The following is a 26,496-nucleotide window of genomic DNA, read 5'->3' on the forward strand; positions in this document are numbered from 1 at the left end:
CAGGTCAAAAAGGGGGAACAAGGAGACACATATTAACACCGACTGACAACAAGTTAAGAGATAATGTCAATGGACTAGTAGTCTGGAGGCCCAGGGCTCATGTTCTAGAGACACAGATTCAAATAGTAACAAGGTGGTGAAAAACAAACTTAATACATGTACTTTTTAAAATTGTGTTCAAGTATAAATGGGTCTTGAATTTAGTCCTGAAAAATGCCCAGACAACCTCATATTTAGGGTAAGGTCTCTCAAAGGTTTGAGCAACAGGTGATGCATACTGCTGCCCCGTAGCAGCAACATAAGTGGTGTTCACCACTAACAGGGTAACACCAACAAGCCACTCTGTCTATTAAACAAATGAATAATGCAGTACATGAACTTCAGTGCCATTGTGATGCAAGGTACATACGCAACAAGCCCAAAGATTGGCAGACCATGTCAAACATCATATCCATTCAACTGTCCACAACAAGGAAGGTACTGACTATACCCAACCAAACCATATTTTTAAAACATAAAAGCGTTCAACATCAGATATAATTCCATGATTAGACAACATTTGTTAAATATTAACAAACATTGCTGGAGAAACTCAGCAGCTCTGGCAGCATCTGCGAAGAAAAATTAGAGTTAATGCTTCAGGTCCAGTCACCCTTCTTCAGAACTGCTCAGATTAGAGTCACAGAGTTCTATAGCATAAAGACAGGCCCTTCAGCCCAAAACTGGTCCATGCCGACCAAAATGTCCATCCACGCTAACCCCATTTCCCTAAACCATATACTTCTAAACCTTTCCTACCCATGTATATGTCCAACTGCCTTTTAAATATTGTTAATTTACCTGCCTCAACCACTTCTGCTGGCACCTCATTCCACCCTATGCCCCTCAGGTTCCCTTTTATTCCCCTCTAATGTAAAACTGATGCCCTCTAGTCCTTGATTCCCCAACCCTGGGGAAAAGACTGAGTGCACTTACCCTATCCATGCTTCTCATAATTTTATACACTTCTCTAACATCCCTCCTCAGTTTCCTACGCTTGAAAGAAAGAAGTCCTAGTTTGTCCAACCTCTCCCTATAACTGCCGACAATTGAGTCCTGGCAATATCCTTATAAATTTCTTTTCCAATTTAATAATATCCTTCCTAAAGCAAGGTAACCAAAACTGAACACAATACTCAAAATGCAGCCTCACCGATGTCCTGTACAACTGCAACACAACTTCCCAACTTCTATACTCAATGTCCTAACTGATGAAGGTCAGTGTGCCAAAGGCCTTCTCCACTGCCCTGTCAACCTATGACTCCACTTTCAGAAAACCGTGCACCTGAACTCCAAGGTGCCTCTGTTCCACTACACTCCTTAAGGCCCCACCATTCACCATGAAACTCCTACCTTGATTTGACTTTCCAAAATGCAAGACCTCAGACTTATCTATATTGAACTCTATTTGTTATTTCTTGACCCACTTCCCCAGCTAATTAATGTCCAATTACAATTTCTGAGAACCTTCCTCACTATCTACAACACCGCCAATTTTGGTGTCACCTGCAAACTTACTAATCATGCCTTGTATATTCTCATCCAAATCATTGCTGTTTGTTATCTATGTCAATGAACACAGCACTGACCCCTGTGGCACTCCACTGGTCACAGGCCTCCAGTCCAACAAGCATCCTTCCACTATTACCCTCTGTTCCTACCATCAAGCTAACTGTGTATCCAATTTGCCAGCTTCCCCTGGATTCCATGCAATCTAACCTTTTGGAGCAGCCTACCATGTGGCACCTTTTCAAAGACCTTACTGAAATCCACACAGACTATGTCTAAAACCTTGCCCTCGTCAAACTTCATGGACAATTCATCAAAGAACTCTAACAAATTTGTATGGCATGATCTCCCACACACAAAGCCATGCTGACTATTCCTAATCAAACCCTGTCTTTCCAAATGTATTTATACCTTATCACTCAGAATCTTCTCAAGTTCTGATGAGTACAAGTTGAAAACCTTTGTCTAAACGTGCCTTTTCTTTCGGCTATACTCACATTCTATACAACCAAACAACTTAGCACTGCTGCCTCACAGCAACAGGGACCCGAGTTCGATTCCTGTCTCAGGCAACTGTTTGTGTGGAGTTTGCACGTTCTCCCTGTGTCTGCATGGGTTTCCTCTGGGTGCTCCGGTTTCCTCTCACAATCCAAAGATGTGCAGGTTAGGTGAATTGGCCATACTAAATTGCCCATGTGTTCATGGATGTGAGAGTTAGGTGCATTAGTCAGGGGTAAATGTAGAGTAATGTGATAGGGGAATGGGTCTGGGTGGGTTACTCTTCGGAGGGTAGGTATGAACTTGTTGGGCCAAATAGTCTGTTTCCAAACTATAGGAATTCTATGAAGATTAGATTAGATTACATTACATTACATTACAGTGTGGAAACAGGCCCTTCGGCCCAACAAGTCCACACCGACCCGCCAAAGCGTAACCCACCCATACCCCTACATTTACCCCTTACCTAACACTACGGGCAATTTAGCATGGCCAATTCACCTGACCAGCACATCTTTGGACTGTGGGAGGAAACCGGAGCACCCGGAGGAAACCCACGCAGACACGGGGAGAACGTGCAAACTCCACACAGTCATTCGCCTGAGGCGGGAATTGAACCCGGGTCTCTGGCGTTGTGAGGCAGCAGTGCTAACCACTGTGCCACCGTGCCGCCCACAAGGTAAATGAAGGTAAATAAATTCTATGAACTAAAAACTCCTGCTAGAAGCTCTCCTTCTGAACTGAACTCCTGATTCTTCTCTAAGTCAAAAACAAAACCTTAACCGGTTTCTCTGTCATAAACTCAGCAACATGAACATTCCAATCACTAACACCTCACGTAGCTGCAATGACATTTAATGAGATCACACAGAGCATTGAGTATTGGGGCTGGGAGATCATGTTGTGGCTGTACAGGACATTAATTAGGTCACTTTTGGAATATTGTGGACAACTGTGGTCTCCCTCCTATTGGAAGGATGTTGTGAAACTTGAAAGGGTCCAGAAAAGATTTACAAGGATGTTGCCAGGGCTGGAGGATTTGAGATAATTAGAGGGCTTGGGGGGAGGAGGGGATGTTTCCCTGGAAAGTCAGAAGATGAGGGGTGACCTTATGAAATCATGAGGAACATGGATAAGGTAAATAGACAAGGTCTTTTCCCTGGGTTGGGGGCGGGGCAAGTGGGAGGGAACCTAGTCCACAACTAAATGGCATAGGTTTAGGGTGAGAGGGGAAAGATATAAAAGGGACCTAAGGGGCAACGTTTTCGTGCAGAGAGTGGTACATGTATGGAATGAGCTGCCAGAGGAAGTGGTAGAGGCTGGTATAATTACAATATTTAAAAGGCATCTGGATGGGCATATGAATAGGAAGGGTTAATAGGGATATGGGCCAAGTGCTGGCAAATGGGACTAGATTAGGTTAGGATATCTGGTCGGCATGGACAAATTGGACCAAAGAGTCTGTTTCCATGCTGTACATCTCTGTGACTAATGGCTCTATGACATGCATTCTTAAAAACAATGCATTTAGGTCACAATTCCAAATTACATTTTGACTGTTTCAAAAGAAACCTTTCAGTGAAAACCCATTCAGCCCTTCAAGGCTGTTCAGTCATTCAGTGTGATCAAGGCTAATCATCGAACTCCGTCCCCTGTTCCTGCTTTCACCCCATACCCTTTGATCCCTTCAGCCCTGAGAACTACATCCAACTCCTTCTTGAAAACATTTAATGTTTTGACTTTGATTGCTTTCTGTGACAGAGAATTCCACCGGTTCACCACTCTTTGGGTGAAGAAATTTCTCATCAACTCAGTCCTACCCCGTAACCTTAAACTGTGACCCCCTACTTCTGGACTCCCAGGTCATCAGGAATATTCTTCCTGTTAGTGAGTTTTGAGTAGATTTGTACTCAAGTTCTGGATGTAGTTTGCTCACTGAACTGGAAGGTTCGTTTTCAGACATTTCATCACCATACTAGGTGTCATCATCAGTGAGCCTCCGGATGAAGCAATGGTCCTTGGGTTTGTGATGTCATTTCCTGTGGTAACGTCATTTCCTGTTCTTTTTCTTAGGGGATGGTAAATGGGATCCAAGTCAATGTGTTTGTTGATAGAGTTCCAGTTGGAATGCCATGCTTCGAGGAATTCTTGTGCGTGTCTTTTTTTGGTTTCTCCTAGGATGGATTTGTTGTCCCAGTCAAAGTGGTGTCCTTCCTCATCTGTATGTAAGGATACCAGTGAGAGTGAGTCATATCTTTTTGTGGCTAATTGATGTTCATGTATCCTGGTGGCTAGTTTTCTGCCTGTTTGTCCAATTTAGTGTTTGTTACAAATCTTGCAAAGTATTTTGTAAATGACATTAGTTTTGCTTGTTGCCTGTATAGGATCCTTGAAGTTCATTAGCTGCTGTTTTAGTGATTTCTCAATTCAAGAGCAATTAGGAATGGACAACAAATTCCAGCCTCTCTAACAATGTTCACATCCATGAACAAGTGAAAAAAGATGTATTTCAAATTTGCTTCAAGAAAGACTAGTCCTAAAGTAGCGAAGGCTGAAACCAAACATTTATTCAAAACATGACTGAATGATGTGATGGAGAGTGGTCAGTCTCTTTCATTTTGATTGATGAACTAAAGTGCGCTGAATAGACTCCATTTGTCTAGAAAGTAAAAAGCTAAAAATAAAGTGGGCTCTTGTTATTTAAGAACGTATACCAGATTATGACTTCTGATATTAAAAGCTCACTACACTGTCCTGAATGCTTTCACTACTTTGAATTTCTCAGTCATATTCTCTTCAGTTCTTTTTCTTACAAGAAGAGCTCCAGATGGGCGACACGGTGGCACAGTGGTTAGCACTGCTGCCTCACAGCGCCAGAGACCTGGGTTCAATTCCCGCCTCAGGCGACTGTGTGGAGTTTGCACGTTCTCCTCGTGTCTGCGTGGGTTTCCTCCGGGTGCTCCGGTTTTCTCCCACAATCCAAAGATGTGCAGGTCAGGTGAATTGGCCTGCTAAATTGCCCGTAGTGTTCGGTAAGGGGTAAATGTAGGGGTATGGGTGGGTTGCGCTTCGGCGGGGCGGTGTGGACTTGTTTCCACACTGTAAGTAATCTAATCTAATCTAATCTAATCCTTAATCCATCCTATGTTTCATTTGCTAGCCCCTTATTTTAATAGCATTTTGTACTATTTCCATTTAAAATGCATTCTGTAGAAGGAATTTCAAAAGTCACATTCACACTATGTGGGCACTACCCAGAATTGAACACAATGTTGCAATTAGATCATTTGATTGATCACCTTTTGAGAACAGGGTTGATTTTGGAGCACCTCAAGCTGAGTTAGATCACGGTTGATGGAATGTTCAAATCAATTTACCTCTGATATCTTCGTCCAATCAAAGCCTTTTTTATTCAACAAGTAGCTTATTTGCTATTTTTTCTAAACCGCTGCTGCATTACTGATCAGCTTTCTTCAGGGATCTAGTCTGACCTCTAGATTGCTTTTCAGACCAATTCTCTAGTTAGTATTTTCCCATTAATCAAAACTGCGGTCATTGCATTATTTTAATTACATATCTGTCCCAATTAAACCACTTGAAATGTTCACTACTCCTGGTACCAGACACTAAAAATTCAAAACACCACTTCTCCAACCAAAATAGTGCCCATTGTCACAAATCCCACCCACTGTTACTGATTTAGAGGCAATGCCAGTGGCACTATGCCAGCCAATTTCATGTTTCTATATAGTACATTACCAAATCCTTTACCCATTTCAAGTAAATGACATCCACATTTGTTGCACTTATTCAAATTGCTCTACACAAACAAAACTTTTTAAATTTGTCATTTCCTATTTAGTTTACAGCTCTCTAGGAGTCCCACTTGCCAATAACCGATAAATGATTCGAGAATATAACTTGATGTCACAGTAACTTGCTTATTATTACAAGCATCCTCCCAGCTTCCTTTTATAAATAACGCCAACACTGTTGATGCTCTGCATTCCGCTGGATCGGCCAGCATGATCTAGATGTTTCTTCAAGATTTCTAATAATATTTTTCCCTAGTTCATCCTTCAGTTCTGCAAGAACCCCAATTTATTTCTGTGGACCGCCTTCAAGTATCCAGTTGCCACCAACTGCATCAGTGATGTTGAATCTGTTGGATCCATCATTGTGGTTCTGCCACATTTCTATCTTTTTCCCTTATAAGTATATATTTTTTTTGGATAAATCTTCACTAATCTTGGCTCTGCATATATGCCAGTGATTCTACTATTACTTTATATCCTGACGTACCAGAAAAATTCTTGGTAACTCTTATCTTATGCACTCATTTTGTTCTTATAAGCCTTTTTACTGGGAACTTCCATTTCCTTCAATTCTTAATTCAGTGTCAAATGCCATCAACTTGGTGATCCTAGATTTGTTATTAATCACCATCCATTTCACATTTTATGCACTGTATTCAATAAGGTTGATTCAGCACTCTGCAAAATCATCCGGATCGGGAGCTGTGGCAAAAAAAAGACCCATGAGTTTCACACTGTGAACACGATCTGCCAGAGATGCGGTCCATGAGGACTGGAGGCTCTACAATAATAAACATTAAAATATCAGGATAATTTGTCACCTGTCACAATAATCGTGAACCTTTTCTTCCACAGCCCATCCCAAAATATATAAAAATCCAATGAAACCATTAAGGTGACCAACTTGCCTTACTGACTGCTATTCAGGACATAACAAAATAATACTACTATTGTAACTTCAGCAAAAGGCAGAGAAAATAAATTATATCTAATCTACACTCTACAACTTAAACTATAACCTTTCAAAAACCCCAAGTACCTACACATTCATTCACGAATAAGAAACAGGGGTTGACTCAGGACAAAAAGTAGAAGAGCTAATCAAAAATCCGCAGTTCAAAAAGACCCTAATAAAATCCGCAGGGGGGGGGGGGTATTTTTAAGCACTGATAACACTCTATAAAGGTGATGGTCGCTCTTCACATTGATAACTAAGCCAGTGGCTCGACGTCCTTTTTCTTGTTAAAATTCTTTCTTATAAGCTTTCTTAGTTGCATGTTTTTAGCCTTGCAAGCTAAAAACATGCAACACTAGAATTTTTCTGCAGGTTGTAAAGTTCTCCTGGTATTTCAACTGTATTATTATGAAGTCCAACTTCCATTTCAATTTATAGTCCCAAAGAGGCAAACTATGTGGTCTCTTACACAGCATTAAAGATCAGAACTCCATGCGTTGGTACAACAGCGCTGGATCCGTTACAATACAAATGAGAGAATCTTCCTGAGTGGCAAGGCGAAAGGCAAGTAGAAATCCTGACTAATAATAAATGCTACTTTGTGTTAGTGAGTTTTGAGAAGATTTGTAGCTCAGGTTGTGGTTCTAGATGTAGGTTTCTCTCTGAGCTGGAAGGTTCATTTTCAGACATTTCGTCACCATACTACGTAACATCTTCAGTGAGCCTCTGGATAAAGCACTGGTGGTGTAGCCCACTTTCTATTTATGTGTTTGGGTTTCCTTTGGTTTGGTGTTCCTTTGGTTTGATGATGTCATTTCCTGTGGTGAGATCATTTCCTATGGTGACATCATTTACTGTTTTTTTTCTGGGAGTGGGAAATGGGATCCAAGTCAATGTGTTTGTTGATAGAGTTCCATTTGGAATTCCATTCTTCGAGGAATTCTCCTGCATGTCTCTGTTTGGCTTGTCCTAGGATGTATGTGTTGTTCCAGTCGAAGTGATGTCCTTCCTCATCTGTATGTAAGGATACTAGTGAGATAGGGTCATACCGTTTTGTGGCTAGTTGATGTTCATGTATCCTGGTGACTAGTTTTCTGTCTGTTTGTCCAATGTAGTGTTTGTTACAGTCCTTACAAGGCATTTTGTAAATGACATTAGTTTTGCTTGTTGTCTGCATAGGGTCTTGCAAGTTCATTAGCTGTTGTTTTAGTGTGTTGGTGGGTTTGTGGGCTACCATGATGCCAAGGGGTCTGGGAAGTCTGGCAGTCATTTCCAAGATGTCTTTGATATAGGGGAGAGTGGCTAGGGTTTCTGGACGAGTTTTGTCTACGTGTTAGGGTTTGTTGCAAAACAATCGGCGGACTGTGTTCATTGGGTACCCATTATTTTTGAATACACTGTATACGTGATTTTTTTCTGCTCTGCATAGTTCCTCTGTGCTGCAGTGTGTGGTGGCTCATTAAAATAATGTTCTAGAATTCCTAGAAGCATGGCATTCCAAATAGAACTCTCTCAACAAACACACTGACTGGGATTCCATTTACCACCCTCTAAGAAAATGAACCGGAAATGACATCACCATGGGAAATGACGTCACCACAGAAAATGAAATCACCAACCCAAGGAAACCCAAACATATAAATAGAAAGTGGGCTACACTATCATGCTTCAACCAGAGGCTCATTGAAGATGTTACCGAGTGTGGTGATGAAATGTCTGAAAACGAACCTTCTAGCTCAGCAAGCAAACCTACATCCAGCTAGTTTGAGTGTTGATTTTGCAAATGAATGGATATTTATATGCTCCCAAACTATTGTGGGAAAATCAAGCTCCTATTTTTGTTTGGGTGCAACAGGGACAATCTAGACATCATCAGAGTTTCCCATCAAGGGTCAATAACCTGTAACTGCAGTAGATGGACAGGAGTTAAGGGTTGGTAAGAAAGGACATTATAACTACAGCCAAAATTGTCTAGAATGTACACAGGATTTTCAAACAAAACCTTGGAAAAGGATGTGAAACATAATTGGTGAGAATGATGAGAATACAGCAATCATATGTCAACATTATAACTAATAATGGCAATAGGTAGTTCACGGAATGTCATTCAAAATAAAATTTTAAGATTGCAAACTGAGAATTTTTTTTAAATACACCTTTGAGAATTTACAGCATATTGATGGTTCATCATGCACAGGATTAATACATCTCTGTATCAACCGATTTTTGTATCTAACTGAGGTAAAGGATTCAATAAAGTACTGCTATTCACAGGGACTGTGTCCATGGAGAACACCAGAATCAAATTACTTTTGCAAATGGTGAAAATGGCTGACAGTACATGCACCACGCGTGTGAGCGAAGACTGCATCACTGTCAGAAAACAGATAAAATATTATTGTGAATTTACCAAGAGTATCACACAAATAGCAGGACTTTACTGTAAAGGAGCAAAATTTCCACGTGAAGTCTAGCATTGGCAATGAAGATTCCTAGCTCAGGTACTACCTGTACTTAGTTGAATGTGTGTTCCTGGAAAAGCACAGCAGGTCAGGCAGCATCCAAGCAGCAGGAAAATCAACGATGATGAAGTGCTCCAACCTGCTGTGCTTTTCCAGCAACACACACTCAACTCTGATTTCCAGCATCTGCAGACCTCACTGTCTCCTACTACCTGTACTTAGACTAAATGAAAAAGAAAGCTCCACTGGCACCAGCTTATCTACATAGTTTAAGCCTAATCTTCGAAAAGCTCTCCCTTGTTCCCATTTCTCAAAGAAGCCCTCTTATGCCCGAGTGAGAATCACTAATTAAATGTTATATACTGAGCTGTTCAAATGCTGTGTTCATTAAGGACAAAACTGAAGAGATCAAATTTGTTTTGCATAGGTTTCTTCCAGATAAGAGAAAGGGGGAGAAAAAGGGGGAAAAAAAACACAATTGCATTCATATGGAAGACTTTGTACCCCGGTTCCTGAGATGAAAGAAGTCCGTTCACAAGTCCATTCGTACACAAATGTGAACATAATGCAGGGCAATACCAAAGAGCCTTTCGCAAGCACAGGAAACATTCATGTCAGATCTTTAGCATTACACTGCAGTATGGGTTCACATTTCTGAATATGAGGGTTTGTAAGTCCCCTGTGATGAGTAGAATGATTTAAATCAATCCGGTGATCACTTCTGCATCTTACATCAGCTCGTCCAGTCACAAATGATTTGGGTCAGGTACAAGCTAAGAAATCACAAGTCTGGTCTAAGAGCGCACAATGATCTCAATTCAACACAAGCAAACACCCATCCAGGGGGATAAGCATCGCGAGCAAAACCAGCATTTTGTTGCCTATCCCTAAGTGCACAATGGACGGAAATAAGCATCCTGCTTAAGTCCTGTGGATTATAGTCACTTGTAACTGTTTTTGGTATGTCAGAAGTCACATTGCACCAGTTTATAGTCCAACAAGCTTATTTGAAATCGCAAGCTTTTGAAGCGCTGCCCCTTCATCAGGTGAAGTGACAAAAAGCATACAGGCACAGAATTCATAGGCAGAGAGAGATCAATGGGCAGATAGATCAAACGTTTTATAAATGGTGTGAGTGGAGTGTCAATAGGCCAAATAATAAGTCTCTGCAGATGATCAATAGTGTCAGGTAGTGAGAGTAAAGTGTGAACAGCTGTCAACACAATTACCATGCCACAGTACTGCTACTCCATCTCACACAAGGACACATGATAAACTATACACAACTTGTCAAGACTTTGCCATTTCTTTCAACACACTGTTGCAAGCTGCAAAGATAGATACTAGCAGGAACCCTGCGAGTAACATAAACAGGGTCACAATGCATGAATATATCAGACAATGAATTTGTAAATCAGAATCCAAGTCTGGTTTATTCCAATACAAACATAGAGAAATTACTCACTTAAAGTCAGATTTCAATAAAGTCCAAAAGTTGACTGGTAGCAATTAAAAACTTTAAATGGACTAATTAAACACTAACACTCTGGACGCACTTAAGAAATCCTAACTCAGTTTCCAGTGTAGATCAAAGCATGCACTGTACTGATTTTCAGTGGATGACACTGGAGATCCACTGATGAAACAATATGGAAATATGTTTCATTTGGTGCCTATGTTTAAATTTCAGCTCCATCAACAAATGGTCACTTTGCCATCGATCCTATCAATCGTCACTGCCATTGTCCTGCACCTCCCCACTCACTCCAGCACAATCTTAGACAGGAAAACGTTTGACAGGAACCTACTTAATCATGATGGTTCACATATACCATGTAGTGTGCAGGAAAGTGAAAGGAAAAATAACTATTTGAATCACACTCAGAGGATGCTTGCGTGCAAGTAATGACAAGTGTTAAAATATCCACTCCACTGGTAACCATGGCTCGAAACAGGCAAGTTCTGCTCAGGATTTTGGCTTATGATCAAGTGAAAACTAGAATTTGCTCAGTGGTTAAACACCCTACAAGTATCACTGTCTACTCATACATAAGGAATACAGATGGACAGCTCATGCCTCTGGTATCATACTTCAGCCATGAGTTAGTGCCTTGAGGAGAATGTTGCAGTATGTAACAAAAACAATTTACAATAAAGACAAAACAGTCCCAATATCTACCCTTTAAGTTTTATTTTCGCAGGATGAATGCGGTTTCCTGCTGGAACACTTTGCTCATGAAGCTGCCATCCAACTGTGCTCTTCATCAATTCTGAAATCACAGCTTTTGAAGTTTTTGGGTAATTTTCTCTCGTGCCTCTGAGCAGTTTGAGATCAAAAGGAAATTGTTTTTCTCAGCACAGTACAACTGTAAAGATATCTCCACAGAAACAGCCTGCTCCACACAGGCCCAAGCATTTTATTTTCTCACGGCTCTTCAGGAGATTTTCCCAAGAGCTACTTTCTGAGTTTGGAGACAACATTTTCATTTGATATTTTAACCACCTGCTCGTGCTCAGCTTTAGATCCATTTACACCTATTCGGGCTCATAGCCTTTTGGTTATTGAGTTAAATAATTATTATTGGAATGCTTTGTATCTGAAACTGGATTTTTCTCAAACGCCCTTTTTGTAATTCTAACTGCGTTTTTTTTAAAATCACCTGTCCTACTAATCCCAATAAACAATCTTGTTTCTGCAAGATTTCTGAAGCTTATTCTTTCTCCTTCTTGAATTTTTGATTAACATGCGATATATATTTTCAGGTCACATTAGCGAAGATTTGACATGCATTTATTTGAGGTGCATCTCATTGTTTTTGAAGGATCTTAATTTGTTCTATACTGAATTGACTCAATTTATCATTTTCCATCGTAAGTGACAAACCATTAGTGACTTCATTAGAATGCTGTATACAACAACATGGCATACATGTACACACATAACTTAGAAGAGTGAATGCTATGCCTGTGCTGTTAAATGGTCTTGTTCAGCAACAACACTAGATATTTGACAAAACATTGGCTTTTATGGAAAAAGGACAAACAATCCCAACTTCCTAAACTGATATAAAAACAATTCCACCATTTTACAAGATCAATTGATCACCTGAAAATAGGACAAAGTGCAACAGATTACAGAGGAACCTCGATTCTCCGAATGAGATGGTCGGGCACTATTTCGGTCAGATAATTGATCATTCAGTGGATCAATTCAATGCCTCCCCTCTGGGGGTCAGAATTTTCTTGCAATTCCTACTCGTCATGTAACCTCTGTCTGAGATGAGGTTGTAATCTTTTGTACTATTTGCTTCAGAAAGTAAGCGAAGTCAATCTCCCCATCACACACTCACTCACTCTCTCTCTCTCTCTCACATACACACTCACACAACATTTTGGCAAGGTCCACCTCTGCCATGTACAGGACAATGTTAGACAGAATATCTGGGGAAGGGGGATGTAGGGTTCACCTCTGTGTAGAGGTCCATGGATAAAGTGTGGGGAGAGGGAGGGTGAGAGGTCAGTCATTTGGACTTCCATCTGGGCTTCCATCAATGTCTAGGACAGCATTTCAGTAAGCCGAAATCATTTTTAATCATTGTAAACAAAAGACATGATCAGAGCTGAAACGTTCTTTGATGTAATCTTTCTATCGGGACCTCGAGATCCCCTTCAGATAATCTGATATTCGGATAATTGACATTCGGATAATCGAGGTTCCTCCGTAACTGCAAAAGGAGTGGCCCTTCCATTCTCTCTCTCCAGCTCCACAATAATGGTGCTTGTCAATGTGGTATACATTAATGATTTACATTCAAATATGGGAGGCACTATTGGGAAATTTGCAAATGACATGAAAATTAGTCGTGTAGTTGATAGCAAAGTGGATGGGTCTTGACTGAGGGATGATACCAAGTAGTAGACGGAAAAATAGGAAATGGAATTCTCACCAGAAAAATGAGAGGTAATGCATTTAGAGAGGGCAAACAAAGATAAAGAGGCTATTAACAATAGAAAAAGTGAGATACATTATGCACATCTATAGGACTCTCAAAGGTGGCAGGACAGATAGATAAGGTGCAAAAGGAAGCATTTGCCATGCTTTCCTTCACTGGGCAAGATACAAAATATAGGAGCAGGTATGCAATGCCATAACAGTGTAAAACCCTGTCAAGATTACAGCTGAAATGTTGTGCCCTGTTCTGGTCACCACATTACAGAAAGAACATAATTGCTCTGGAAAAAGAGTACAGAGGAGATTTACAATACGGTGCCAGGGTTTCTCGCAATGCAAGCAAGAAACCAGTGACAGGCTAGGATCGCTTTATTTAGTTTAGAGGATGCTGAGGCATGAATTAATTGAGCTGTCCAAAATTATTTGGAGCCTGTACAGAGTGCAGAGAGAAGAGCTGTTTCCCCAACACAGAAGTTAATTCGGAAGGGGCAGCAATTTACAGTGATTGATAGAAGGATTAGAGGGGACATGAAGGAAAAAAGCCTTTCTGCCCAGATGGTGGTGGGTATGTGAAAAGTGTTGCCTGGTTTGATAGTGGAGGTAGAAACCCTGTTTAAAAGGAACCTGGATCCACACACAAAGATTGACAGTTTACAAAGGCTAGGATCCAGGAGCCACAAAGTGGGATTAGAATGAGCAGCCAGTTTATTTAGTTAGTGCAGGTACAGTGCGCTGCAAGTTCCCGTCCTGTGCCATAACTTTTCTGTGATTGTATGAAACAATTCGGTTGGTCTAAGAAAAATGCACTTCCACAAATTTAATTAGTGCATAACTGTTAGGGCGTTGAAGAGAGCACAAATTCTGCTTCATTCACACTGAAACAGACATTGTCACATATTGACTCATCTGCATACTCATTAAGATGCTTCGTATTCTGTGACAAACAATTCTAGAGGAGCATCACTCAAACAGAAACCAGTGACATTCTCGTTTTTCTCCCCATATTCCTATCAGGTTACTTCCCACCCTTGGTCCTAAACAATCCACTGATTTCCAGCATCCACGTTCACTTTAAGAATGGTCATTTCAACTGCTGATATTAGAGACTAGCTGAGGAATTTGGAAGAACAGGAAGACAAAAAAAAGAGGAAAGAAAAACTGCAGGTCAAAATGTTGCCACAGCAACAATTGGCAAGAATTTAGGAAAATTCACAGCATGGTGAAATGTGGCTTAATCGGAGATGGGGGAACTGGAGATTAGTCAGTTTACCAAGTAAAATGGGACAGGACAAGATGGAACAATAAGAAATCAATTCAATAAATCTCTGAGGCATTCCCAGATCATTCCCAAGCTCCCAGAGTCACAGCTGCAGTGCAGTGACTGAGGAGTATGTTCACTGTCATTTCCTCAGTCAAGAAACTGTGATGCAAAGAGTAGGTTATATCACAAAGCACCAGACCCAGTCATCTGATACAATGCATTATTGGAGAGAAATCTACCACGTGTAAGTCTGGCCTGACTGCAATTCCACATTTCCTTACACGGTAATTACCTACAGTGACCAGCATGATTCTCATGGACAATGTCAAGGCTTCGTACTGCTATATTCCAAGCAGGGATTTATCAAGGCCTCACCATTTTCATGCTACCCAAGAATCTTCCAGCCCAGAAAGCAGCCATTCTACCCACCATAACTGTGCCAGCTCATTGACATCTACAACCAGACCAGATACTCATTGACTCCCCCCCCATCAGACCAGACACACACTGACTCACCCCCAACCAGGCCAGACACTCTCTGACCACCCCCAATCACACCAAACCCTCACTGACTCCCCCCAACCAGACCAGACACAAGCTGACTCCCCCTCCAACCAGACCAGACCCTCACTGACTTCCCCCGCAACCAGACCAGACACACACTGACTGCCCCTCCAACCAGACCAGACACCCGCTGACCTCCGCCTCCCTAACTGGTCCACCGCCAACTCCCCTAACCAGAATAGATACAATGCTAATTTGTTGAGGAGTCAGTAAATGTGTCTTATCAATGTTTGGTGACCATGTCACAATCTGACTGTTGTCAAACCCAAGTAGCTCACACTATTGTCCCTTAAAGGTAATGCACTGTCCACACCAGGTCTGCAAATATGTGTCACACCAGAACCACATGTGTGGGGCTGACGCCCAACTTCAATCTGAAGCAGACTAGCAAGCCATTCAGTTGCATCAAAATCCCTACAAAACAAGCTCTAATCACAGAGAACAAAGTGGTCCAAAAAGATAGGTCATCACCACCACCATCTCAAAAACAATCAAGGATGAACTACAATGTGGATGGGCAGCACGGTGGCTCAGTGGTTAGCACCTCTGCCTCACAGCACCAGGGACCTGGGTTCGATTCCAGCCTGGGGCGACTATGTGGAGTTCGCACATTCTCCCAGTGTCTGTGCAGGTTTCCTCTGGGTTGTCCAGTTTCCTCCCAAAGATGTGCAGGTTAGGTGAACTGGCCATGCTAAATTACCCAGAGTGTTCAGGGATGTGTAGGCTAGGTACAGGCCAGTTGGGGAAATGTAGAATAATAGGGTACGGGAATGTGTTTGGGTGGGCTACTCTTTGGAGGGTTAGTGAGGACCTATTGGGCCAAATGGCCTGTTTTCACACTGTAGAGATTCTATGAAATGCTGAGCTTGCCAGTGACACCCGCATCCCACAAGGGAATATGAAGAGCAAACAGGCTTGCAGAATCAGCAAAATGTACATCAAGGGGTATGTAGCTGGAAGAACATGCTTAGGCTGGGCAGGATTAGGCTGTGGGATTGCAGGACAGAAATATTAAAACACAGAGAATTTGGAAAGGCTCAGCGTGTTGAAAATCTGGGAGAGAATCCAGGTTACAGAAGTCTTAGTTCAATCAGAGTAAATGGAGCATGGAAGCAGGAGGCTTCGACAGGACGGGTAAAAGTTGAGATGAAAAAAGGTACAGATTAGAGAGCTGGCTGTAATGGTGAGGTGAAAGGGACAAAGCAGCGCTTCGGGGGGAACAATCATGGCAATACATCAAATGCGAAGGAGTTTAACTAGAGTGAAACCTGCCACTCCATCAACTTTAGCCTGAGGTAAGAAACAGGAAGCGTGATGGATCGGAGGCCAGAAGCACATAGGAGCTGGCCTCATCCAAGAACAACAATGGTCAGCCTGAGTGACATTTGGCTGAAGGAACTGATAAGTCAGCTCTCACTTATCCAACACCAAAGGTAGGAAGAGATACCGAACATAGTTTGGCTTCAATTACTTCTAATAACACACTTGATTCCCATAAAACAAATGAAATAAAACTCACAGGTTGCCAAAAGTCATAGCTTTATTCCACAAACAAAGGCAACAATTCAGAGAAAAATACTCGACATAGTGCTAGAGGGATGAGTTCCTTTCAAATAACAGGCTGCTCAACATGGACAAAGTAACAACAATTTGGTTGCCTGGCTGAACTAATATTGACTAGTCTCATGAAAAAACTTTTAAGGGTGGAGCTAGTGATTTGACAAGAAGAGCTCAAAGCAGAATTCACAGATTAACAATATACTACCTGCACCATAAATCAAGATTTGATACCTCAGCCTAAAAAACTCATGGGCAGACAGGAGCTTGATAAAGAAAAGGGATCACAGTCTTCATTCTTTATGAGAGGTTTAATTTGGTAAAGCGGTGGAAAATGTTCAAATTTTTTTGTGCCAACATATATATTTTTGATGGAGAGTTTTAGTGGGTCTGTTGAGGTTTGTGGTAATATGTTTTGTGAGAAGCTAAAAAATCATTGTAGGATTAACTATGTAAAATTCGGATTAACTGTACTTTCACAGTAAGGCATGTCCAGTCCAGGCAATAACAGCAGGCCATCAGTGTGGCTCCAAACAGGGACAAGAAAGCCAAGCATAAGGGCAAAGGGAAGTTACTACATTTCTAAAGCACTACCTAATACTATGATAAAACATAGGCCGCTAAGGGTTGTGCAAGTGTTCAAAATGCACGGAGTTGGTGGGGGGGGGGGGGGGAGAGAAGAAACACCACCTCCCTACCCCGACCCTCAAAAAAAAGGATAGAGGAGGCTGAGCTGAAAGGGAGGGTGAGACAGGAAGACATTGTGATGGGAAAGGGAACACTCAGAACTAGGATAACTTTAAATCACTGAAGCAATGAATTACTTACCAACGAATGTGGTAACTCCAGTTCAAGCTGCACGTGTTCAGAACCTAACATACAGTGGTACATTTAGTGTATGCCAATAAAACGAACATAAAACAGTACAGCGCTGTGCAGGCCCTTCGGCCCTCGCTGTTCTGCTGACCTTTTATTCTACTCCAAGAACAAACTAACCGACATACTCTACACTTTACTATCATCCATGTGCCTATCCAAGATTCACTTAAATGTCCCTAATGTATCTGACTCTACCACCACTGCTGACAGTGCATTCCACACACCCACCACTCTCTGTGTAAACAACCTACCTCAGACATCCCCCTTAAATCTTCCTCCAATCACCTCAAAATTATGCCCCCTCATAATAGCCATTTCTGCCATGGGAAAGTCTCTGGCTATCCACTCTATCGATGCCTCTCATCATCTTGCACACCTCTATCAAGTCGCCTTTCATCCTTTTTCACTCCAACGAGAAAAGCCCTAGCTCCCTCAACCTTTCTGCATAAGACATGCCCTCTAGTCCAGACAGCATCCTGGTAAATGTCCTCTGCATCCTTTCTAAAGCTTCTATATCGTTCCTATAATGAGTCGACCAGAACTGAACACAATACACCAAGCGTGGTCTAACCAGGGATTTACAAAGCTGTAACATAACCTTGCGGTTCTTAAACTCAATTCCTCTGCTAATGAAAGCCAATACACCATGCGCCTTCTTAACAACCTTATCAACTTGGGTGTCAACTTTGAGGGATCTATAAATGTGGACCCCCAAGATCCCTCTGTACCTCCACACTGCCAAGAATCCTGCCTTTAACCCTGTACTCTGCATTCGAACCCAATTACAACCTTCCAAAATGCATCACTTCACACATTTCCAAGTCGAACTCCATCTGCCACTTCTCAGCCCAGTTCTGCATCCTGGCAATGTCCCATTGCAACCTACAGCAGCCCTCCACACTGTCCACCAGTCCACCAACCTTCGTGTCATCGGCAAACTTACTAATCCACCCTTCCGCTTTCTTATCCAAGTCACTTATAAAAATCGCAAAAAGCAGAGATCCAGAACAGATCCCTGCGGAACACCACTGGTCACCGAGCTCCAGGCTGAATACGTTCCATCGACTACCACCCTCTGCCTTCTGTACCCAGACAGGTTTCCCTGTATCCCATGTCTCCTAACTTTCTGAATGAGCCTACCACAGGGAACCTTATCAAACACCTTGTGAAAATTCATGTACACCACATCTACTGCTCTACCTTCAATGTGTTTTGCCACTTCTCAGAAGAGTTCACTAAGACTTGTGAGGCATGACCTGCCCCTCTCAAAGCCACGCTGACTATCTCTAATCAAGCTATGCGTTTCCAAATAATCGTAAATCCTGTCTCTCAGAATCCTCTCCACTAATTTACCCACCATTGGCATAAGACTGACTGGCCTGTAATTTCCAGGTCAACCCTATTCCCCTTTGCCATCCTCCAATCATCTGGCAGTATTCCAGTGCACAACAAGGACGCAAAGATCATTGCAAAAGGCGTCGCAATCTCTTCCCGTAGTAACACTGGATATATCCTGTCTGGCCCGGGTATTTACCTAACTCACGTTTATCAAAATCACCAGCACAACCTCCTTAACATCAACGTGTTCGAGCATTTCAGCCGGTTTCACGCTGGACTTACAAATGACAAGGTCCCTCTCACTAGTGAATACTGAAGCCAGGTATTCGTTAAGGACCTCCCCAACTCCTCCGACTCCAGGCACAAGTTTCCTCCACTATCCCTGATCGGCCCTACTCTCACTCTGGCCATTCTCTTGTTCCTCACATGAAAGTGTAGAAAGCCTTGGGATTTTCCTTAATCCTCCTCACCAAGGCTTTTTCATGCCCCCTTCTCACTCTCCTAAATCCGTTCTTCAGTTCCTTCCTGGCCACTTTCTAACCCTCTAGAGTCCTGTCTGATCCTTGCTTCCTCAACCTTAAGTAAACGTCCTTGTTCCTCTTGATTAGATGTTCCTCAACCCTTGTCACCCACAGTTCCTTCACCCTACCATCCCTTCTACACCTCAGTAGGGCAAACCGATCCAGCACTTGCAAGTACTCCCTAAACAATCTCCACATTTCAGTGGTGCATTTCTCTGAGAATATCTGCTCTCAGTTTATGCTCTACATAAATATAACATTGTAGTTCCCCCTCCCCCAATTAAATACTTTCCCATACCGTCTGCTGCTATCCCTCTCCATGACTATACTAAAGGTCAAGGAGGTGTGATCACTATTACGAATATGCTCTCCCACCGAAAGATCTGACACCTGACCTGGTTTGTTGCCAAGCACCAAATCCAATATGGCCTCTCCTACATATTGAGTGATAAAGTCTGCTCCAAAATATTTATACTAAGGAGGTTCCAATCAACTTTAGGGAAGTTGAACCATGACAACAACCCTTTTACTTCTGCACCTCAGTGTCTCTGTTGCTATGGGGGGAGGGTTATAGAAAACCCCCAGTAAAGTGACTGCTCCTTTCCTGTTTCTGACTTCCACCCATTCTGATTCTGTAGACAAACCCTCGACGGCCTCCCTTTCTGCAGTTGTTATACTATCCCTGCTTAGCGATGCCACTCTCCCACCTCTTTTACCTCCCTCCCTATTCCTCTTGAAACATCTCAACCCCAGAACATCCAAGAACCATTCCTGCCCCAGTGTTATCCAAGTTTCCATAATGCCCACAACATCGTAGTTCCAAGTACTGATCCATGCTCTAAATTTATCACCTTTATTCCCCTCTAGTTCAGGTGCAACCAGTCCTCCTTGTACAGGTCTCACCTTCCCCAGAACGTATCCCAATGATCCACGTGTAGTGTCTCCCACCTTCCTCCTCCTCTAACCTAAAAAATAGGACTCAAGTCGGCTGAACAGGTAAGCTACTTAGTGTTCTTGTTTTGGAGACTAAGTGTAGAGTTATGGCAGCACAGGCAGTGGAATGTTCCTCCTGCAGGATGTTTGAGGTAGGGGTGACCACCGATGCTCCTGCCGACTTCACCTGCAGGACGTGCAGCCAGCTCCAGCTCCTCACAGATCACGTTAGGGAACTGGAGCTGGAGTTGGATGAACTGAGGATTATTCGAGAGGCTGATAGATAGAAGCTACAGGGACATAGTTACGCCAGAGAACAGAGGTAGCTCAGCAACAGTTAGAGGTGGGAAGGGGAGGAAGCAGGCAGTGCAGGGATCCCCTGTGGTCGTTCCCCTCAACAATAAGTATACCGCTTTGGATACTGTTGGGGGGGGTGGGGGAAGGCCTAGCAGGGGTAAACTGCAGTGACCAGGTCTCTGGCACGAGGTCCGGCTCTGAGGCCCAGAAGGGAAAGGGGGAAGAGGAGGAGAGCGCTAGTTATAGGAGACTCTATAGTTAGAGTGACAGACAGGCAGTTCTGTGGACATGGGCGAGACTCTCGGATGGTTTGTTACCTCCCGGGTGCCAGGGTCCGAGACGTCTCGGACCGTGTCTTCAGAATCCTTAAGGGGGAGGGTGTGCAGCCAGAAGTCGTGGTGCACGTTGGCACCAACGACATATGTAGGAAGAGGGGTGGGGAGGCCATTCAGGAGCTCAGGGAGTTAGGTTGGAAGCTAAAAGCTAGTCGTCATCTCTGGGTTGTTGCCGGTGCCACGTGACAGTGAGGCAAGGAATAGGGAGAGAGTGCAAGGGGACATAAATTTAAGGTGAAGGGTGGAAGGTATAGGGGGGATGTCAGGGGTAGGTTCTTTACCCAGAGAGTGGTGGGGGCATGGAATGCGCTGCCTGTGGGAGTGGCAGAGTCAGAATCATTGGTGACCTTTAAGCGGCAATTGAATAGGTACATGGATTGGCGCTTTAGCTAGGACAAATGTTCGGCACAACATTGTGGGCCGAAGGGCCTGTTCTGTGCTGTATTATTCTATGTTCTATGTGAGGCCCTCCCTCCTACACCAGCTCTGCAGCTGCACTTGCTCTCTGTTCCTAGCCTTACTAGCCTGTGGCAGCGGTAGCAATCCTGAGATTACTGTTCTGCTCATCCTGCCTTTCAGCTTCCAACCTAACTCTCTATATTCGCTTTTCAGGTCCTCATCTCTTTTCTTAGCAATGTCATTGGTACCGATGTGTACCACAACTTCTGGTTGCTCACCAAGTCCCCCCCCTCCGCTTCAGAATCCTGTCGACTCGATCCGAGAAATCCCTGACCCTGGCACCCGGAAGGCAACATATCATCTGGGAGTCTCGCTTGTGATCACAGAATCTCCTGTTTTTTCCTCTAATCATTGAATCTCCTATCACTATCATTTTCCTATTCTCCCCACTTCCCTTCTGAGCCACAGAGCCAGGCTCAATGCCAGACACCTGTGGCTTTCCCCTGGTCAGTTGTCCCCCTCAACAGTATCCAAAACAGTACACTTATTATTGAGGGGAACAGCCACAAAGGATCCCTGCACTGACTGCTTATTCCCTTTCCCTCTCCTGGCAGTCACTTTATCCTGTAACTAAGGTGTTACTACCTCTCTATAACTGCTCCCTATCGCCCCCTCAGCTTCTCGAATGATCTGAAGTTCATCCAGCTCCAGCTCCCTACCATGGTCTGTGAGGAGCTGGAGTTGGGTGTATTTCTTGCAGGTGAAGTCAGCAGGCAACTTGTGGTGACCTTTACCTTTCACATCCTGCAAGAGAAGCCTGCAACTGCCATAGCTTTCAGGCCTATGCTCTAAATTGCCAAAAGAGATTTTAAAAATCCTTACCTTACCAACTCTCCGCACAGTCTTTTTGACATGGTCATACGTTAAATGCGAGTCTGAGAGTGACATCCAAGATGCAGCAAAAAGTATAGTGACAGCCAGGTTAAAACATTCCAGCTTTGTTTATAAACATTGGAAACAAATTAGCTAGCTGTAACCTCGCTAATCTGCGGAAGGTGCGCTTTAGTTAATGGTCATGTGTGTCAAGTGTGCATCAATTACTTTCATCGCATGCAAATTTTAATTTCGGTGTTATCCAGGAAGTTAATGCTTTTCTTCTGCATTATGGCTTTAGTTTCACAGAGATGATAACTGTTGAGATTGATGAATTCTTCTATTTCTGCTTCTGTATAAGTCTAAATAAGTTAATGAGAATGAAAATGTAGACCCTGAAAACCAAGAAGTAACCCCAGAAAATCAAATAGTAATGATCAAGACGAGCCCTCAAAAGAAATGTTGCACCCTGCTGTGACACAAAGTGAACAGTTTATGATATTCTGCACAGCAGAAGCACTGACTGACCATACCATCAAGGTCTCATATTCTGCTTCATTGAGCTACTCAATGACTGTAAAATGCTAATTTTCTGAGTTTACAACAACTTTCGATCTCCAAACTACCTTTCCACAGAGTGTCAAGTTGTTTTTGTTTTTGCCATTAGCTGTCTTTGGGGATGTAACCTAGTGACCAAATGGAGCTCCACGCTGATGGTGTCCAGCACAACGTTCCTTTACTACCATCACTTTTCCTTCTCTAGACACGAACTGCTATGAAGAAATGCTATGAAGACCAGGGTCAGCGGAATGCGACAGCTTAATGGACAAATGCACAGGATCCACATTTGCTGGACGCCATAACATTGTACACATCTGTTACCACAAAATGCTGCTTCAATGGATTAGTGATCATTTCCTTGCCTAATCGTTCTGTGTTCAGATGAGGATGCTTAGGTCAGACCTTGGTCAGAGGTGATTTGCTACGTCCCATTGCGAACACCAGTTGAACCTGAGCATCTAAATGATGTGGAAGTACGCAGCAGTGATGTTATAAAGGAACCGTGCTGGCTGAAGGGGAACCTCCATGAGCCACACGCTGCATCCTCCTCTATCGTGTTGGTGTAACGACGCTCTGGACTGAACGCCGTGTTTAGTTGAGTTTTTGATGTGGGTCCAGGGTTGGTTAAGTGCCACAATGGCTGCAGGCACTCCCTTCTCAATGGCACTAGATAGTCACTCAGCCACATGGCAAGTTGATGCCCAGATTAAACCTGAAAGCGATTGGATTATGGAGACATCTCCCTCATTATCCAGGTAGAGTGGGTTGCACTGTGTGGAGCTGTGTGTGCAGCCCTAATCTGCAGGGAATGTCACCAATTACTGTTCCCAGGTCTAAAGAACTCTCGTCAGTCCTGTTTCGATCCTTCCCAGTGGTGGGATGTTGGGGGCTGGGGCTGCCTTTCCTAAGAAGGTGAAGATGGACGCAGGGGGAACCAGGTTTGATGGCTGGCCGAGGAACAGCAGCAGCTCCAACTGGAGGGTGAGCAGCCCCTGGTTCAGGGAGAGGTCCCAGCTCCACAGTCCCTCAGGATGAACTTCTCGTAACTGGCTATTTCCAAGGAGTGATAGTTGATCTTGTGTGGGATCTCTCAATCGCACCTCCACAAATACACCAGCACAGTGACCGATGCCTCCTATGTAAGATCACACCAGGTCATGTCCCTCCCACGTAATGGGGTCAGTGTTACAGCTTAAGCTGTCGCATTGAAGAACATAGCTGGCGTCCCCCAGGTACAGCGTGCTATTGACTTCAGACAGGAGGCACTGAGAGGGCTGGATCACAACACTGCGGAATTCATCAACAGGAAGGGGCTCCATTCCATTAACGTTTAGGTGATCTGTGGTCACCATTACCACTTTGTGGAGGTGTGCGCCCACTACTCTGGAAGCTGCCATCATTCCTACATCCTGCAGCTCTCTCCTGTACTTGCTGTATTTGAGCTTCCAGGAGCCTTACTGGGACTACAAGGGGATGGGCAAGAGATATCCATGCTGACCACAACTCACAACACAAACCCGAGGGATGCAGAGCACCGATACAATGCTGCCTGTGCTTCCCTAGGGCGGAGCAGATCGGGGAGCTACTGAAGAAGTGGTTCTGCTGTTCAAACCGGTCTGTGAGTGACTCTCCAGTCTAATCCAGACAGAGTCTGCCACATCATCTGGACGTGCTGCGCTCTGCACAACTGCAATGGGCTGGATGCTGAGAAACTGGGGAATGGGAGAAACATTTGTGAAGGAGGATTACATGGGGGGAGGAGAAAGCCGATGCTCTTCATGACAGAGCTCAGTTGCGTTTGGTGCTAGGAGCCAGAGAGAACCTGACACCCAGGTCCAGCAGACGAAAGCTGGGTGCAGCTGACAATTGTTAACTCCAAACTATTTTGGTCACGTTGTCAAAATAGAGTTGGCATTCTAGGGGCTCAGCCCCTGCTGGCTTCAGTTTTGTTCCATTTTGCTTTCTGTAAATAATTACTGTACAAAAGCTCAGGTTTGTGTTTGTACTTGTGCAGTTGCTCGCCTGCTTGTGATGTTCCCCAACTGAACAATATCAAGATTTTGTTCTACAGTGGGCACCGGAGACAGAACAGCGCTAACATAAGTGAGGGAGCTCAGACAGGTAAAGTGTGCAGCATGATGCTTAAGCAGAGACTGAGATCAATGTCGTTGTACATGCAAGGGAGTGTCAGCCATGCCAGCCTTGTGCCAAGGGCAGTATGGCTGCTGTGCCATTACATTGCCGGAGAGGACCAACGCTTATCAGGCCCTTTAGAGATGGAGCAGGCACCAGCAATGTCAGTGGAAGCCTGCTGAGTTGTGGCAAGTTGTTGTGGAAACACCGCGTGGGGTGGAAACTGGATGTCCAGAGATGGCAAAGGGGCAGGGTATGGAGTTGACAATGCAAGTTTGTAAGATAGTGAGAAATCTCACAAGGCCTCAATGAATAACCCTCCAAAGAAAAATCAACACAACCCTGACAGAGCCAAAATCAGCTCATTATAACTGTTTGTATCTTACTGCTGCTGCCTGCCAGATCTGCTGTCATGATATGTCAAACTGGTCTGTCTTGTCCCATACATACACATTGTCACTGTAGCCCATCTGCAGCCGCTGTGATAACAAACATCTGACACACGCCCATCTAAAACAATACACCTTACATGTCACACAGACAGCAGTATAAAAATGTCTTCACAATTCTACGGAATTGCACTGCACTGGTAAAAACATCTCGGGTGCCTAGGTTAGGTTGATGGCGTGCAGAATACTCACAATTGTGTGAACAGTGAGGGATCATCATGGCAGTGTTGAAGTATTCAAAACATATGCCACAGCGCAGCAGGTCATCCATGGCCTGAGAAAGAAAGAAGACACATGATGTCCAAAATCTCCAGAGAGAATTTTCCATCCTACATGGAGTCGTCACCTTGATCTAGATTATACTATGCAAAGATTACATTATACAGCGTCATTGCCAAGCCTATTCAATTGTGGGCCTGTGAAGTTAAATAAACAAGATTTGTACTGATCAATCATTTCTCTTTACTGACAAAGAGCAGAACACACAGCAGATGCTGTAGGATCAAAATGAAAGTCACATTCATCTTCACCACTCAGTGCCTCACAGTCAATCAATATAAATCTTGTCTTGCTGTTACATGAGAAAACAGAGCATTCACCCCACCCCAGCCTGCAACACTCTCTTCTCCCCAATCACTGCACTCCTTCTAACGTTGTCTGTTTCTCACCCTCAGTCGCTCCCACACTGGCAGAAGCACAGGACGCCTTTCATTGCGCTGCGCCAGGAACCTCTCACTGCCCTGTATTGAGCACCAGATGCCCCTCACTGTCCCCCACCGAGCACCAGACGCCCCTCACTGTCCCACACCGAGCACCAGACGCCCCTCACTGCCCCACACCGAGCACCAGACGCCCCTCACTGCCCCACACCGAGCACCAGACGCCCCTCACTGTCCCACACCGAGCACCAGACGCCCCTCACTGTCCCACACCGAGCACCAGACGCCCCTCACTGTCCCACACCGAGCACCAGACGCCCCTCACTGTCCCACACCGAGCACCAGACGCCCCTCACTGTCCCACACCGAGCACCAGACGCCCCTCACTGTCCCACACCGAGCACCAGACGCCCCTCACTGTCCCACACCGAGCACCAGACGCCCCTCACTGTCCCACACCGAGCACCAGACGCCCCTCACTGTCCCACACCGAGCACCAGACGCCCC

General features: G+C 43.9%; 1 protein-coding gene across 3 annotated transcripts in view; it reads right to left on the minus strand.

Annotated features, from left to right (window-relative positions):
• rad18 (RAD18 E3 ubiquitin protein ligase) overlaps positions 1-26,496 on the minus strand; it is a 285,566-nt gene that overhangs the window by 246,952 nt on the left and 12,118 nt on the right. For 2 of the 3 annotated variants that reach the window (XM_043708545.1, XM_043708543.1), the window contains exons 4-5: positions 25,999-26,015; positions 25,523-25,604 (exon numbers count right to left, since the gene is read on the minus strand). In XM_043708545.1, coding sequence (XP_043564480.1) covers positions 25,523-25,604; positions 25,999-26,015 — 99 coding nt within the window. The remainder of the gene's footprint in view (positions 1-25,522; positions 25,605-25,998; positions 26,016-26,496) is intronic. The other variant, XM_043708544.1, reaches the window with a different exon arrangement.

Source organism: Chiloscyllium plagiosum, chromosome 18 (genome assembly GCF_004010195.1).
Source record: "Chiloscyllium plagiosum isolate BGI_BamShark_2017 chromosome 18, ASM401019v2, whole genome shotgun sequence".
Lineage (NCBI taxonomy): Eukaryota > Metazoa > Chordata > Chondrichthyes > Orectolobiformes > Hemiscylliidae > Chiloscyllium > Chiloscyllium plagiosum.